Source organism: Squalius cephalus (genome assembly GCF_949319135.1).
Source record: "Squalius cephalus genome assembly, chromosome: 17".
NCBI lineage: Eukaryota > Metazoa > Chordata > Actinopteri > Cypriniformes > Leuciscidae > Squalius > Squalius cephalus.
The window spans coordinates 24223222-24236230 of record NC_137138.1 but is presented as its reverse complement, the minus strand read 5'-3'; the positions used below and the strand labels follow the sequence as shown (position 1 = coordinate 24236230).

Below are 13009 nucleotides of genomic sequence, written 5' to 3'. Positions count from 1 at the left end.
CAAGATTAACTGCTGCTGAAAAGCAGCGTTTTTATCGACCCTTAGCCAGTAGCCATATCACCCTGTAGCCCAAGACTGGTCGCCCACTGAAGCTAAGCAGGGCAGAGTCTGGTCAGTACCTGGATGGGAGACTCCTGGGAAAACCAGGTTGCTGCTGGAAGAGGTGTTAGTGAGGCCAGTAGGGGGCGCTCACCCTGTGGTCTGTGTGGGTCCTAACGCCCCAGTGTAGTGATGGGGACACTATACTGTCAAAGAGCACCGTCCTTTGGGTGAGACGTTAAACAGAGGTCCTGACTCTCTGTGGTCATTAAAAATCCCAGGATGTCGTTCGAAAAAGAGTAGGGGTTTAATCCCGGCATCCTGGCCAAATTTGCCCCTTGGCCTCTGTCCATCATGGCCTCCTAATCATCCCCATATACTGATTGGCTTCATCACTGTCTCCTCTCCACCAGTAAGCTGGTGTGTGTGTGATGGGCGTTCTGGCCCAATATGGCTGCCGTCGCATCATCCAGGTGGTGCTGCACATTGGTGGTGGTTGAGGAGGATTCCCCCTTCCATGTAAAGCGATTTGAGTACCCAGAAAAGCGCTATATAAATGTAATGAATGATTAATTATTATTATTATAGACAGCGCAGAGATGCAGACCCAGTTCGAAGAGCAGAGTTCCTTCAAAAGAAACAGCAGACCTATTTAATAAACATTCAGTGCAAAAAAAGACTGAGAATAGGAGATCTCCCAGAGAGGGGAAAGAGAGCAGCAAGGAAGCACTGGAGAATATATTAAATATATATATATATATATATATATATATATATTATATTTTGTGTTAAACAAGTTTGTGGATACATGATAATATTCACTGAAGAATTTCTGATTTTTTTTTTTTATTCTCTATTGAAACAGATCACACATTGTGATTGCAGCACAATCTATTGTGCAGACAATTTTTGAGAAAGTGTGAAGCAGGTTGTTTTAATAATATTTTTTAATTCAGTTTTTCTCTAAATGTTCTTTTATCAGAGTAGATACTTCTTGTAATCCTACTCATGATGAATTTCATTATTCTGCTCAATAAACTTTTAATTTATGTCTGTGGTGTTACTTCAAAACGTATCTGAAATTTCTTTCCTTCAAAGCCATTTAATCTTATAATTAAATGTTTTTAGACTGTAAAGTGGTTTTAATATTTTAGAATAAAGACTATAAATACCATTTTTCCTGCCTTTTTTATGTATATACACATTTTTTTTAAAAAGTAACAATTCTTCTTTGGCAAAAATAGGGGCCAAGATGAACAATTACAGTTTTTCTCGATTGCTTAAACACTATAACCAGGCTTTTGAACTAAAATTTCAAAACCATAATGCCATTTATCAAAAAGCACACCCATTTCCCTAAACTATAAACACTATTTCCTGTTTTGACACATGAGTCAGATTTGTTGAACTGTCACTGCAAAACTCTACACACAAATCCCTTCATTTCTCATTGCTTAGACCATGTTGTCATTTATTCAAAATTGTTCACTCAAGTCAGCACAGCTTCAGCTCAGTTAGCACACAATTACCCAGGTGGAAACACTAAGAGTCAAAATTTAACACACATCAACCAGAACCTTCAATAGATAAAAGGGCCCAAATCAGTTTATTGGTATGACTATGAGGGAGGCTGGGCTACGAGTAAGGCCAAATTTGAGTCGCTTTACCGTCGCCTCCAGAGCCTTCAGGGAGGTGTGGTGGCAAACAGAATTCACTGAATAAGAGACAAACATTCCCAATAGTCTTTGATGAGGTGTATTTTCTTGCAAGAAAAGGCCAGTAGTCGTACAGTCACACAGAGTGGCACAGAGTGTGACAGTGAAGGGAGGGCATCCTTTCTCCTTTATAGTCTTGACTCCCAGAATGTTATCTTTCTAGGCAAATGATGGTATTTCAACCATTTGTGGAACATTCTTAGATGTGTCCATCATATTGTATCCTTGAGTGAAGGCCCTCCTGTTACATCCCAACACTCTTTACCATTCCAATACAATTCGACTATGTTGTAGTGTGTGTGATTTTGAGGGCTTGTGTGTCCTGTCTGAGGGCAAAGTTGGGTTTTTCAGCAAGAGTGAATGGTTTTGAGTGTAGAGCTTCATTTTGACCTGAAAATAGGATGTTTGGGGAATTGGGTGAGACGTTATGGATTTGTGTTTATAGTTTTGAGAATACGAGGCATAGTTTCAAGAAATGTGTTTAAGCAATCGAGAAAAACTGTAAACATTTCTTTTGAAAAATGAAATTTAAATGATCAATAAAACTGAGTCCTTAAAGTAATTGATGTATGTATTAATTATTACCAAAAGTTGCATATCCCTGCTCATTTTAGAACAAACCAAAATTTTACTTCAAATATTGGTAACACCATAGACATAAGTGGTTGTTTCACCAGTGTTTGATTCAAATTATTTAAAAATCTAAATGTTATTAAGCTTCAATTTTAATGGATATAGAATATTAAACTACTTTTAAATGCATAGCAATACATTTTATTAAAAGAAAACAAACAAGCATTTTTACAATTTCTGCCTCTCATTTGCCACCCCAATTGAAGAATGACCCATAACTTGCGTGCACAGCAAGCACAAGTTGTGAGTTTTGCTGTGCACATGCCTATTAGTGTCCTCTTTGATCGTGGGAAATTTGAACAATGGACGCATCTCCGATTCGAAGATATCTGCAAAAGTTTTTTTCTAAGGTAAGACATCCACTTTACCATGCACTGTCCACAATGAATAGCTTATTATCCTTATGTGACTGTTAAACATAACTGGTATCATCAAACTGGCATATTTCATGTTATTGTGTCATGCAAGGTCATTGCAAAATCTAGAGAAATGTGTGAGGTGGCCAGTGGGGTACAGTTGAGACACACTATCAACTTGTAACACAAATTATACAGCAGCGTATATACAAAAATAAATAGGAATGCTGTTGGCAGTACGTTGGAAGTGAATTGGGCACACTCCATCGGGTAAAGATTTCTTCCCTGAGAATTTTGACGATCTTCTGGGGGAACATCTCTACCCATTTTGTGTAATAGTCGACTATCACAAGAAGGTAAGTGTTGTTTCTTACTGAGAGGAAAAGGTCTCATAAAATACATACCCAAAGTGTGACCTGGTTCTGTCACTTGCGTATGCATTAGAAAGCCGCTGGGTTTTGTGTTGTCATGTTTAAATTTTTGACAGATATCACATCCTTTGACGTATTGCCTGAGTCTTTTCGGACAGTGGGCCACCACGCCACCTCCAAGAGCCTCAGCAGGGTTTTTAGTCGGCCCAGGTCCTCCCATCGGGTTATCATGAAAGTAATGTAAAAATCCAGGTATCAAGTCAAGTCAAGTCACCTTCATTTATATAGCGCTTTTAACAATGTAGATTGTTCCAAAGCGGCTTTACATTAATAATAGGAAAATAAAGTAACAGAGATTGTTTGGGCTTTATAGCAGCTCTAGAATAAGTAAAAAAGTATTTTTAAAAAGTAAAAATATAGTTTTGATTGATCCACTTCCGTCACAACGATCATTAGTTATTAACTTAGGGGCCGCTAACATGACACCGTTTTAACAGAAAACTCTTAAGTTCTCTCTACACAAACTTTAAAAACACGAACCTGTGAGAAGGCTGATGGCGTGCACATGCGTATTACGAGTTCAGTCTATAGGTATGCGTGTTTGAATATATGTGCGCAGGCGTGTAGTCCTTCCCTACAAACCAACCCTCAACAAACTACTTGTCTGGCCTTAAAATGTATAATACATAATCTGTATAGCTTCCGGAATTATCCCAACAACGTTTTATCTGTACAGAGGTAAAGGGAAGGAGGCCTTCACAGGGGAGAGACTAGTTGACACTTCAGGACTGCATTGTCGTCGCGTCCAGGCGCAGGTCCTTCATCAGATCTGGATACGGCGGACTGCGGTAAACCTAGGGATAAACAGAGAGACTAATATTAGTGTAGATGCCATTCTTCTTATGATGTAACGAGTACATCAGGATTTATGGGAAGTGTTCCCGGTTCCGGCTGACCTAATCTATGCAGCCTAACATTGAATTATTGAAGTCTATAATGTATTATGTGAAAGCTAGGTCAAAGTCAAAGAGATGTGTTTTTAGTCTAGCTTTGAACTGACAGAGTGTGTGTGCTTCCCAGACAATGTTATGAAGACTGTTCCAAAATTTTGGTGCTAAATAGGAGAAGGATCTACCGCCAGCAGTCGATTTTGATATTCTAGGTATTATCAACTGGCCGGAATTTTGAGATCGCAATAGACGTGAAGGACTATAATGCGTTAAGAGCTCGCTCAAGTACTGCGGAGCTAAACCATTTAGTGCTTTGTAAGTAATCAGCAATATTTTAAAATTTATACAATGTTTAATAGGGAGCCAATGCAGTGTTGACAGAACCGGGCTAATATGGTCATACTTCCTGGTTCTGGTAAGAACTTGAGCTGCTGCGTTTTGAACCAGCTGTAGTTTGTTTATTAAGCGTGCAGGGCAACCATCCATAATAGCATTACAATAATCTAGCCTTGAGGTCATGAACGCATGAACTAATTGTTCCGCATTTGTCAATGAGAGCATATGACGTAATTTAGATATATTTTTAAGATGGAAAAATGCGGTTTTACAGATACTAGACACGTGACTTTCAAATGAAAGATTGGTATCAAAGAGCACACCCAGGTTCCTAACCGACGACGAAGACTTAACAGAGCAGCCATCAAGTGTTAGACAGTATTCTAGGTTATTACGTGAGGAAGATTTTTGTCCAATAATTAGAATCTCTGTTTTTTCAGAACTTGTGATTGATGAGACATCTCTTCATTTACTGCTACAAACTGATAACGGTCAGATAAGTATGATTTAAACCATGATAATGCAATTCCACTAATGCCAACATAATTTCGAGTCTATTTAAAAGAATGTTGTGGTCAGTAGTGTCAAATGCAGCACTAAGATCGAGTAACACTAATAGAGAGACACAACCACGATCGGATGATAAGAGTAAATCATTTGAAACTCTAATGAGAGCAGTCTTGGTACTATGGTACGGTCTAAATCCTGACTGGAAATCCTCGCAGATATTATTTCTTTCTAAAAAAGGAACATAGTTGTGAGGATACTGCCTTTTCTAGTATCTTTGACAGAAAAGGCAGATTCGAAATCGGCCTGTAATTGACTAATTGTGTACGATCAAGTTGCGTTTTTTTAACAAGTGGTTTAATCATAGTCAGCTTAAAAGTTTTTGGTATGTATCCTACTGACAAAGATGAATTAATGATATTAAGAAGAGGATCTATGACCTCTGGGAGCATCTCTTTGAGTAGCTTAGTCGGTATAGGGTCTAACATACAGTACATGTTGTCGATTTAGATGATTTAATGAGTTTAGCGAATTCTTCCTCTTCTATAGTAACGAATGAATCAAATTTTTCCTCAGGGAGACTACAATGCACTGCCTGATGCGATACTGTAGTAGACGGTTGCATAGTTATAATTTTCTCCCTGATATTATCAATCTTGTAAGTGAAGAAGTTCATAAAGTCATTACTGCTGTGCTGCTTGGAAACTTCTGGGCTTGAAGCTTTATTTTTCGTTAGTTTTTAGTTTATTTTTTGTTTAGTTAGTAAATAAAATGAATGAATTTAAATGGATGAATAAACAAACATGTTGCCCAATTATTATTATTTTCTTTATTTGTTATTTATTATATTTGCAATGAATGGTTAGTTACCTTTACATCATTAAAAATGGGTGTCTCAACTGTACCATGGTACTGTCTCAACTGTACCACATGGGTACAGTTAAGACAAAGTTGAGACAAAAAGCACCTTATTTTTATGAGGTAATTGTGGAACTACTTATGGGTATTATTGATTGATAATATCTTAGTCTACAAGCTAATGAAATGTAATGCGGAAATTCACTTCTTTTCAGTATCTATTTTTGTGTGAAAAATCAAAACGCAAAAAGTGTCTCAACTGTACTCGGTCTACCATGCAAAATTAAATGCTACCAAAAATTGTAAACATGCCCCAAAAACAGTAAGGTGAAAGCTTGAAATCTCACACAGCTTAAAGCCAGAACAAATTACACCTTCTTCACATAAAAAAATATAATAATGAATAAATAGCACACACACACACACAAAAAAAAGTTGAATAGGAAAAAAAATCAAAACATTTTTTCAATATAATCATTTAGTTTCACAGCTTAAGTTTATATTTAGTGTGCTTGTCCAAAGCAGTAGGAGACCTAATAGAAAATGTATAGTCACATTTTAATAACAAAAAAAATAGGTTTACAGCAGGGGGGAAAAAATGGGAAAATGTTGACAGTTTTAAAAAGGCTTGAAATACCAATTATTCTCTCTATATAATCTATCTATATATCTATCGATCAAAAAAAAAATGATTGTTGGTATGAATTAATGTATTTAGAATGATATAGCAATATTGAATAATATTTGTCTTAGCCTATTATATAGGGAAGTTGGTAGAAAGGCTCAGGACTCACAAATATCACCCAAGGTTGTTTATTAAATGCAAGTGGAGAAGTAGAGGTAAAATAATAATAATAATAATTAATTAATGAATTAAAATTATGAAACTAACCAAAATAAAAAATGCAAATTTACAAAAACAAAACTCTTAACTCAGTGCAAACTTTGAGTATGGCCTATACGACCAAAAAAAACACAACAACATTTGCTTATGGCAGCATAATCTACACAAACACTTTGAGCAGTATGCCCCCATCTTTTCTTCCCAAGGTTCAGTTTACTTGCATCAAAAAAAATTTTTTAAATACTTTAACATGACCAGATAAATGATTAATGTAATTCTCCAAATAAAACAAAATATAAACAACGCATAAGACATCTCTTTATGCCCACATGACCAAGGGTTAGGTATCACCCATATTAGTTGTATTAGTTTTACCAAACACCTGAAAAAGGGAAGCTTGTTCAAAACATGTGCAAAATGGTATATAAGCCTAAAAAATATATTTATTATAGTGCTGGATAGTTACTGATTATGTGCAATCTATGTAATCAGATTCCCAAAATTAAATACTTTGCAATTAGATTATATTACATTTTAAAATTACAAGTACTTAATTTTTAGAATCTGATTGATTACATAATCCATATTAGCCTACATGTAACCAGTTATACTGAAACGCCATGTTGTATTACTATTCTGCTTTGTTTGGAACTATTTTTGTTGATGAAATAGAGCAAAAAGAGTCACAATTGACAAGATTGTGTCTAAAAAATGTAACTGTTCATTGAACTGTTGTACAAAATGTATATAACATTTGGGCATTTTATTCATTTTGGTGGCATTTACGACCTGGGAAACCTCTCGGAATTCATCAAAAGTATCTTCATTCGTGTTCCGAAGATAAACTAAGGTTTTATGGGTTTTGAACGACATGGGTGAGAAATTAATGACAGAAATTTCATTTTGGGAGAACTAACACATGTTCCACAGTTTCCAGTTGACTGCATGTCTCACAATTTCCAGATATATGTTTTCCTATAAGATGTAGAGATGCATTTAACCTTGTGTGACCTAGTCTAATTCTGCTAAATTGACACTGTTCTCTCCTGCTCTTCCCCATTGACTTTTCTTATATTGGCATTCTCTCAAGTTCTATTGAATTAATAGGAAATCATCTGATTTTAATAAGGACACATTACCTAACGAGTCAGTGTTTTTATATCTGAAGTCACAATGCAAACGCAAACGTCCTAAACATTTAAATGGTTATCTGTTTAAAGTCGGGAATGTCCCCTGCTTATTAAAAGTTGCGTTAACCTTCATTACAGTAGCGAATATCAGATCAGCTGACGGACGATAAAAAGTCAACAAAAAAATGCTATTACTAGCAAGCATAGACATGATGTCTATGCTAGCAAGTAGCAACACCTCCACGGGAGGTGGCGACCAATCAAATCAAAAGGCAAGTGTTTCCTCCGGCGTGTCTGATTGGACGGAGTTGCTCTGGTGCGTTGTGATTGGTGGAGCGCACTGACCGCGGTGTTCGAATATGTTGTCTTCTAACCGTCGGCGAGCAATGCACTATGCAGGTGGACACAGACGAGTTTAGTTTAGCTGCTAGTTACAGTACTAACTGTGTTTAGGTTAGATGTTCTGATTTTCGAGACACATATGTAGCTTAGCTGACTGTATAGGAGTCACTTACGTAACTGTTAAATCACTTTTGGATCATATTTTCCTCTTGAGGACATAATAAATAAAGGTAAGAATGTATAACGTGCGCCTTTTCAAATATGCGATGCTAACGTTAGCTGCAAAGAGAAAACTCGGCTTCCGGTCAGTAAAATAAGTGTTACTTTCCTGTCGAAATGCGGTTCCTTGCTCATCTATTCTCGTCTTTTGTTTTTAATCATGTCATAATGCTCATTGTTTAATAACTAGCGCAAAACAGCGTCTTTGAACTGAAGTGAAGCTAGCTGGCTAGCCGATTGACTTTGTTTATAAGTAACGTTAGTTGTCCATTCATAAACGTCCTGACAGTAAATCTTTATCCGTTTATTGAGTGTAGAATTGTCAATGTTTTCATTTGTAGGTCTGTCATAATGGCTCTGGCATCTCCATACGGTGTTCTGTCCGATGAGGAAGAGTGTGGAGCTGTGTTTGAGTCCACAGCTGCTGATATTAGATGTCCACGGTTTGTGTCTCCTCTGCCAGAGATCTCCGTCATAACCCCTGCTGCAGATCCTCAAACACCCACTAAAGAGGTATGATATACAGTAAACTTATGCTCTGACTGACAAATAGTCTTTATTTCTGCAGGCTTAGGTCCAGGTGTTGTGACGAACAATGATAAGTGCCAGATTGTGCTACCAACACTATGTTTGTGTTGTTTTTTGGGTAAGGGTAGGTATGGACGTTAATAAAGCCTCAAAGCTCATGAATATAATGCTGGTAGCACAGTCTGATAGGTAGAATTTGTCATGTTTCTGTGGACAGTAACTTCAGAGCTGAAAAACTAACTATTGATAGTCACATGCTGACTCTTAGTGATATTTAAGGCCTTTTAATTATACTAGAGACGTGGATTGTATAACGTGACATGCTTTGAAATCAAATGTGCAAAACATAATGATTCATCACATCTTGTGACAAGCTATTTGAACACTTAGGTGTGGTTTCACAGCCAGGATTAGACCTTAGTTTGATTGGGACAAGTAGCTTTTAGAAACATGCCGGAGGAAAAAACATTACTGGTGTGCATTTTGAGACAAAACAATGGCACTGATATTTTGATATGCCAGTGCAAGTTGCTTTTAGTTAAAACAGCTCAAACATGCATTTTAGCCTGGGACTTAATCGTTAGATTTTTGTACTTATTTATTAGATCGTAGTATCTATACCAATTAGATTACTTGTTAGATTTTTAATTTTACAGTAGCTGTTCAGATTATTACATATGACAAGTAAAAATAAGTTGTGTATCACTAGTTACTAGTGATAATTGGAATTGACATCAAGTAATAAATGTGTACTAATATCAAATAACTACTTGTCAGTTTATAACCAATAAAAATGGAATGGTTATTTTTACTATTGGAATAAGTACTCAAATCTAATGAGTAAATGTTAGTCAATTTAAAAATGGAATACATACCAGTAATCATAGGTGTAATTTGCTGGTGAGATGGGTGGTACATGTCCTCACCCATTTTTGCTTGGCTTGATATTGTCCCCACCACTTCCCATCCCACCACAACATCTCCCGTCACAGATTTATACAAAGAAAGCATCTCCAGTTGACTAGCAGGGTATTCATTTAGTTTGTTTGTCTTAAATAAGAGGCGATGTGGAGCTGGAATGTGTTGTTTTTGAAATCATGCTGACACCGTGTCAATGCCGGACACGACAGTCGTCAAGTCGTGCTGCAACAGCTTGAGGCTGTCTACGCTAGACACACAATTTGGATTCTGTGTTTTCCGCATCGCAGAAATGATAGGACATGATACTGTGTTGTTAAATGTTAAATCTTCTTGCCATACTTGCCCGGGCTTATGCTTACTGTTTGTTCAGTCAACTCCTATGTCTCAGATTGTCACATTGCCAGAAGCGGCTCCCTCACAATAATTCTTTTCATTAAGGACAGCTGTAAGTAATGTATTTTTCCTCCGGTCAACACAAACAGCTTGCTTAATGGTTCCTCACCTCAGGTTCTGTTCAGACTGTTCAGAACGGTGCTTTCGTTTCAAAAAGCTCCCCGTCCACACAAGCATTTTCAATTGTTTTCCAAATGTTGCTCGTCCACACTGAAACTGCTTAAATCTCCTTACTACGCATGCGTAAAATGTAATAAAAGCTCAAGAGATGAAACCGAGAGAGCAGACATAATAAAGTTCTCACTTCTGGCACGATAATTTTTATTAGCCAAATATCCCATCACTTACCGTTGCGTCCAGGACGCACTCAAAATCGCATAGATTAAACGCAATTCTCATCATGTTTTGCAGCAGGACAGTAAATGTGAGTACATTTTCTGTCGTCTTTGCAGGAATATAATTTGATGATTCTACCAAGGAACATTTATCTTTAACAACACTGATAGTAAATTGCAGGCACAACAATGCAGGTATAACCATAGATCTTATTGGTACGATATGCACCACATGACTAAACGTGCGTCATCGTTTTCAAATCCCTCCGTTTTCACAGTCCACACTACAATGAGAAAACGACTGTTTCAACGGAGAGAAAAAGATGAGTTTTCAAACGAAAACGTGTGTACAATGCCTCAGTTCTGTGATGTTAATGAGTCTTTCATCTGTGTGACTGGCAGCCTGTCCAGATCAAGAGTGATGTCAGCAGAAGAGGCAGCGCTGATGATGGATCAGACAAGCTGAAGGTTTTCGTACGGATCCGTCCTCTTACCGAGGCAGAGAAGGAGCGGGGAGATGAGCAAGTAAAGGAATTTGACACTTTTGTGAAACACTTTTTCAAGGAAGGAATGGCTTGGTTGGCAAACAATGACATCTTTATTGTAATGTTTGTGCTGTTCAGGGTTGTGTAAATGTGCAATCTGAGGACAGTCTGCTTCTCAGAGCGCCAAAAGACTCCCGCAACATGAAGAGTGCCGAGAGAGGCGTCTCTCAAAGCCTGCACAAGTTCACCTTTACCAAGGTAATGCATCCATTATTAAGGAAATCATCAAATATAGCATTTCATATTTATATATGAAATGCACATTTAATATCCCCTTCCCATTTACTATTTACTGACAAGTTTCACCCTGGATTCAGCATCATGTACATTTTTTTTTATTCTTTGTGCAGATTTTTGGACCACAAACCAATCAGCAGGATGTTTATGATCACACCATGAGGGAGATGGTACGAGATGTTCTGCGTGGAGAAAACCGCCTCCTCTATACTTATGGTGTGACCAACTCGGGTAAAACCTACACCATACAGGGTAAGACGGCCATAACGCACTCCTGGATTTCAGCGTGTTGGTTTGGTACATATATTTATGTAAAACTGGATAATGTTATTGCTTCCTAAAGTAATGCAAGTACTGGTGTTGCTGTGATTCAACAGGGGCTGGTGGAGAGGTGGGGCTGCTGCCGCGGGCGTTAGTGTCTGTATTCCTGAAGCTGTCTGGGCGACTGTACTCCGCCATGGACCTCAAGCCCGTACTGAGCATGGAGGTCCGTAAGCTGGAGGCTGGTGAGGTCCATGCTGAGGAAATGCGTCGTGATGCTTTGCTGAGAGAGGTAAAGAGAGAGTAACAAAGAATTAGAATGGTTGAATAAGAAATGTTCTAAGCGATAATTAGAGATGCGCATTTAGTAGGACTTGTTGATTTAACACGTTAATTTAAGTAGTTCTGGAAGAATAGCGCGTATAGAATATTTAACGCACCCGCCCTAGACCTGCAAAGGTCATTGGTGACATGATACAGGGCAAAAATTCAGTGCGTGATGTAGCCTATAGAATGCAGTTGGCGGTGTTTTGTTTCTGAATGAATCCGTGTTTTGAGATAATCAATCGGGTGAATCAATGATTCAATGGCCCATTCATAAAGTGAGCTATTGGTTCTCATTCACTAAGCATGTGTACACCAAAAATTTCGTAATAATTTATTTTAAATTTAGGGAAAAAATGTATAAAAGGTGTTTATTGTGAGAACTGGTTAAAATGGCACACTTGGCACTGCTCAAGGATCGGGCGAGAGGGTGTCTGCATAAAGTGGCAAGTGATGAAAGGCTGTAAGGGAAGTGTGTGTGAAGACACATCACTCAAGCATTTTTATAAACTTTAGCAATTAGAAATAAAATATGGCAACCATGTATGAAAATGTGATGTCATATTAAACAGAATTATAAGCTGCTGGTGATTCTTGAGATATTGGTCATTCAGTGTTTCTGTAAAAAACAAAAAGTAATGAACAATCCTTTTTGTCCTTCAATAGTTTCAGATTTTTCTTGTTGTCTTGAATTGTCTTCCTTTTGTTCAGGAGGAAAGCACAGGTGGACATCAGTCTAGGCTGCGTGCAGGTTTGTCCTGGGACAGTGGCATCGGTGGACTCTCAGCTACCAGTCACATAGCAACACAGCTAGAGGGTGAGGAACTATCTGACATTCCACCATGAGCTACTTCATACTAAAAAGAATTGCAGAAATAATGGCACTTGTCCCATTTGCCAGGCACTCACAAGTTAGGCCACTCAAACTAAGATATAGTAGTTCCGTTTGGGGAAAGAAAGACACATTCCAGCTTTAATTTTTGAGCTACATGTAGTTCTCACTAACATATCAGGTGCAGTCACATTAGTGAAATTTTGCAGGCAAAAGTAATTTTTCCATTGCTTGAAGCACCGCTCGCAGTCACTTTCAAACCAAGCCGCTTTCTGTTGGTCAGCATGGTGAATTTGTGTGACCACCGATGCAAAATCTATGTGGGGAAATTTT

The 13009-nt window shown here is 37.8% G+C and overlaps 1 protein-coding gene across 3 annotated transcripts in view; it reads left to right on the top strand.

The window, feature by feature from the left end:
- Positions 1–8094: 8094 nt before the first annotated feature.
- The window catches only part of kif20a (kinesin family member 20A), a 16546-nt gene continuing 11631 nt past the window's right edge, over positions 8095–13009 (top strand). Inside the window, exons 1-7 of one of the 3 annotated variants that reach the window (XM_079846744.1) lie at positions 8095–8311; positions 8642–8813; positions 10880–11002; positions 11101–11220; positions 11373–11511; positions 11637–11812; positions 12556–12661. In XM_079846744.1, the coding sequence (XP_079702870.1) occupies positions 8652–8813; positions 10880–11002; positions 11101–11220; positions 11373–11511; positions 11637–11812; positions 12556–12661 (826 nt within the window). In that variant the 5' untranslated portion in view covers positions 8095–8311; positions 8642–8651. Of the gene's footprint in view, positions 8312–8350; positions 8386–8641; positions 8814–10879; positions 11003–11100; positions 11221–11372; positions 11512–11636; positions 11813–12555; positions 12662–13009 lie in introns of those variants that run through there. The other 2 variants (XM_079846746.1, XM_079846745.1) reach the window with 2 other exon arrangements.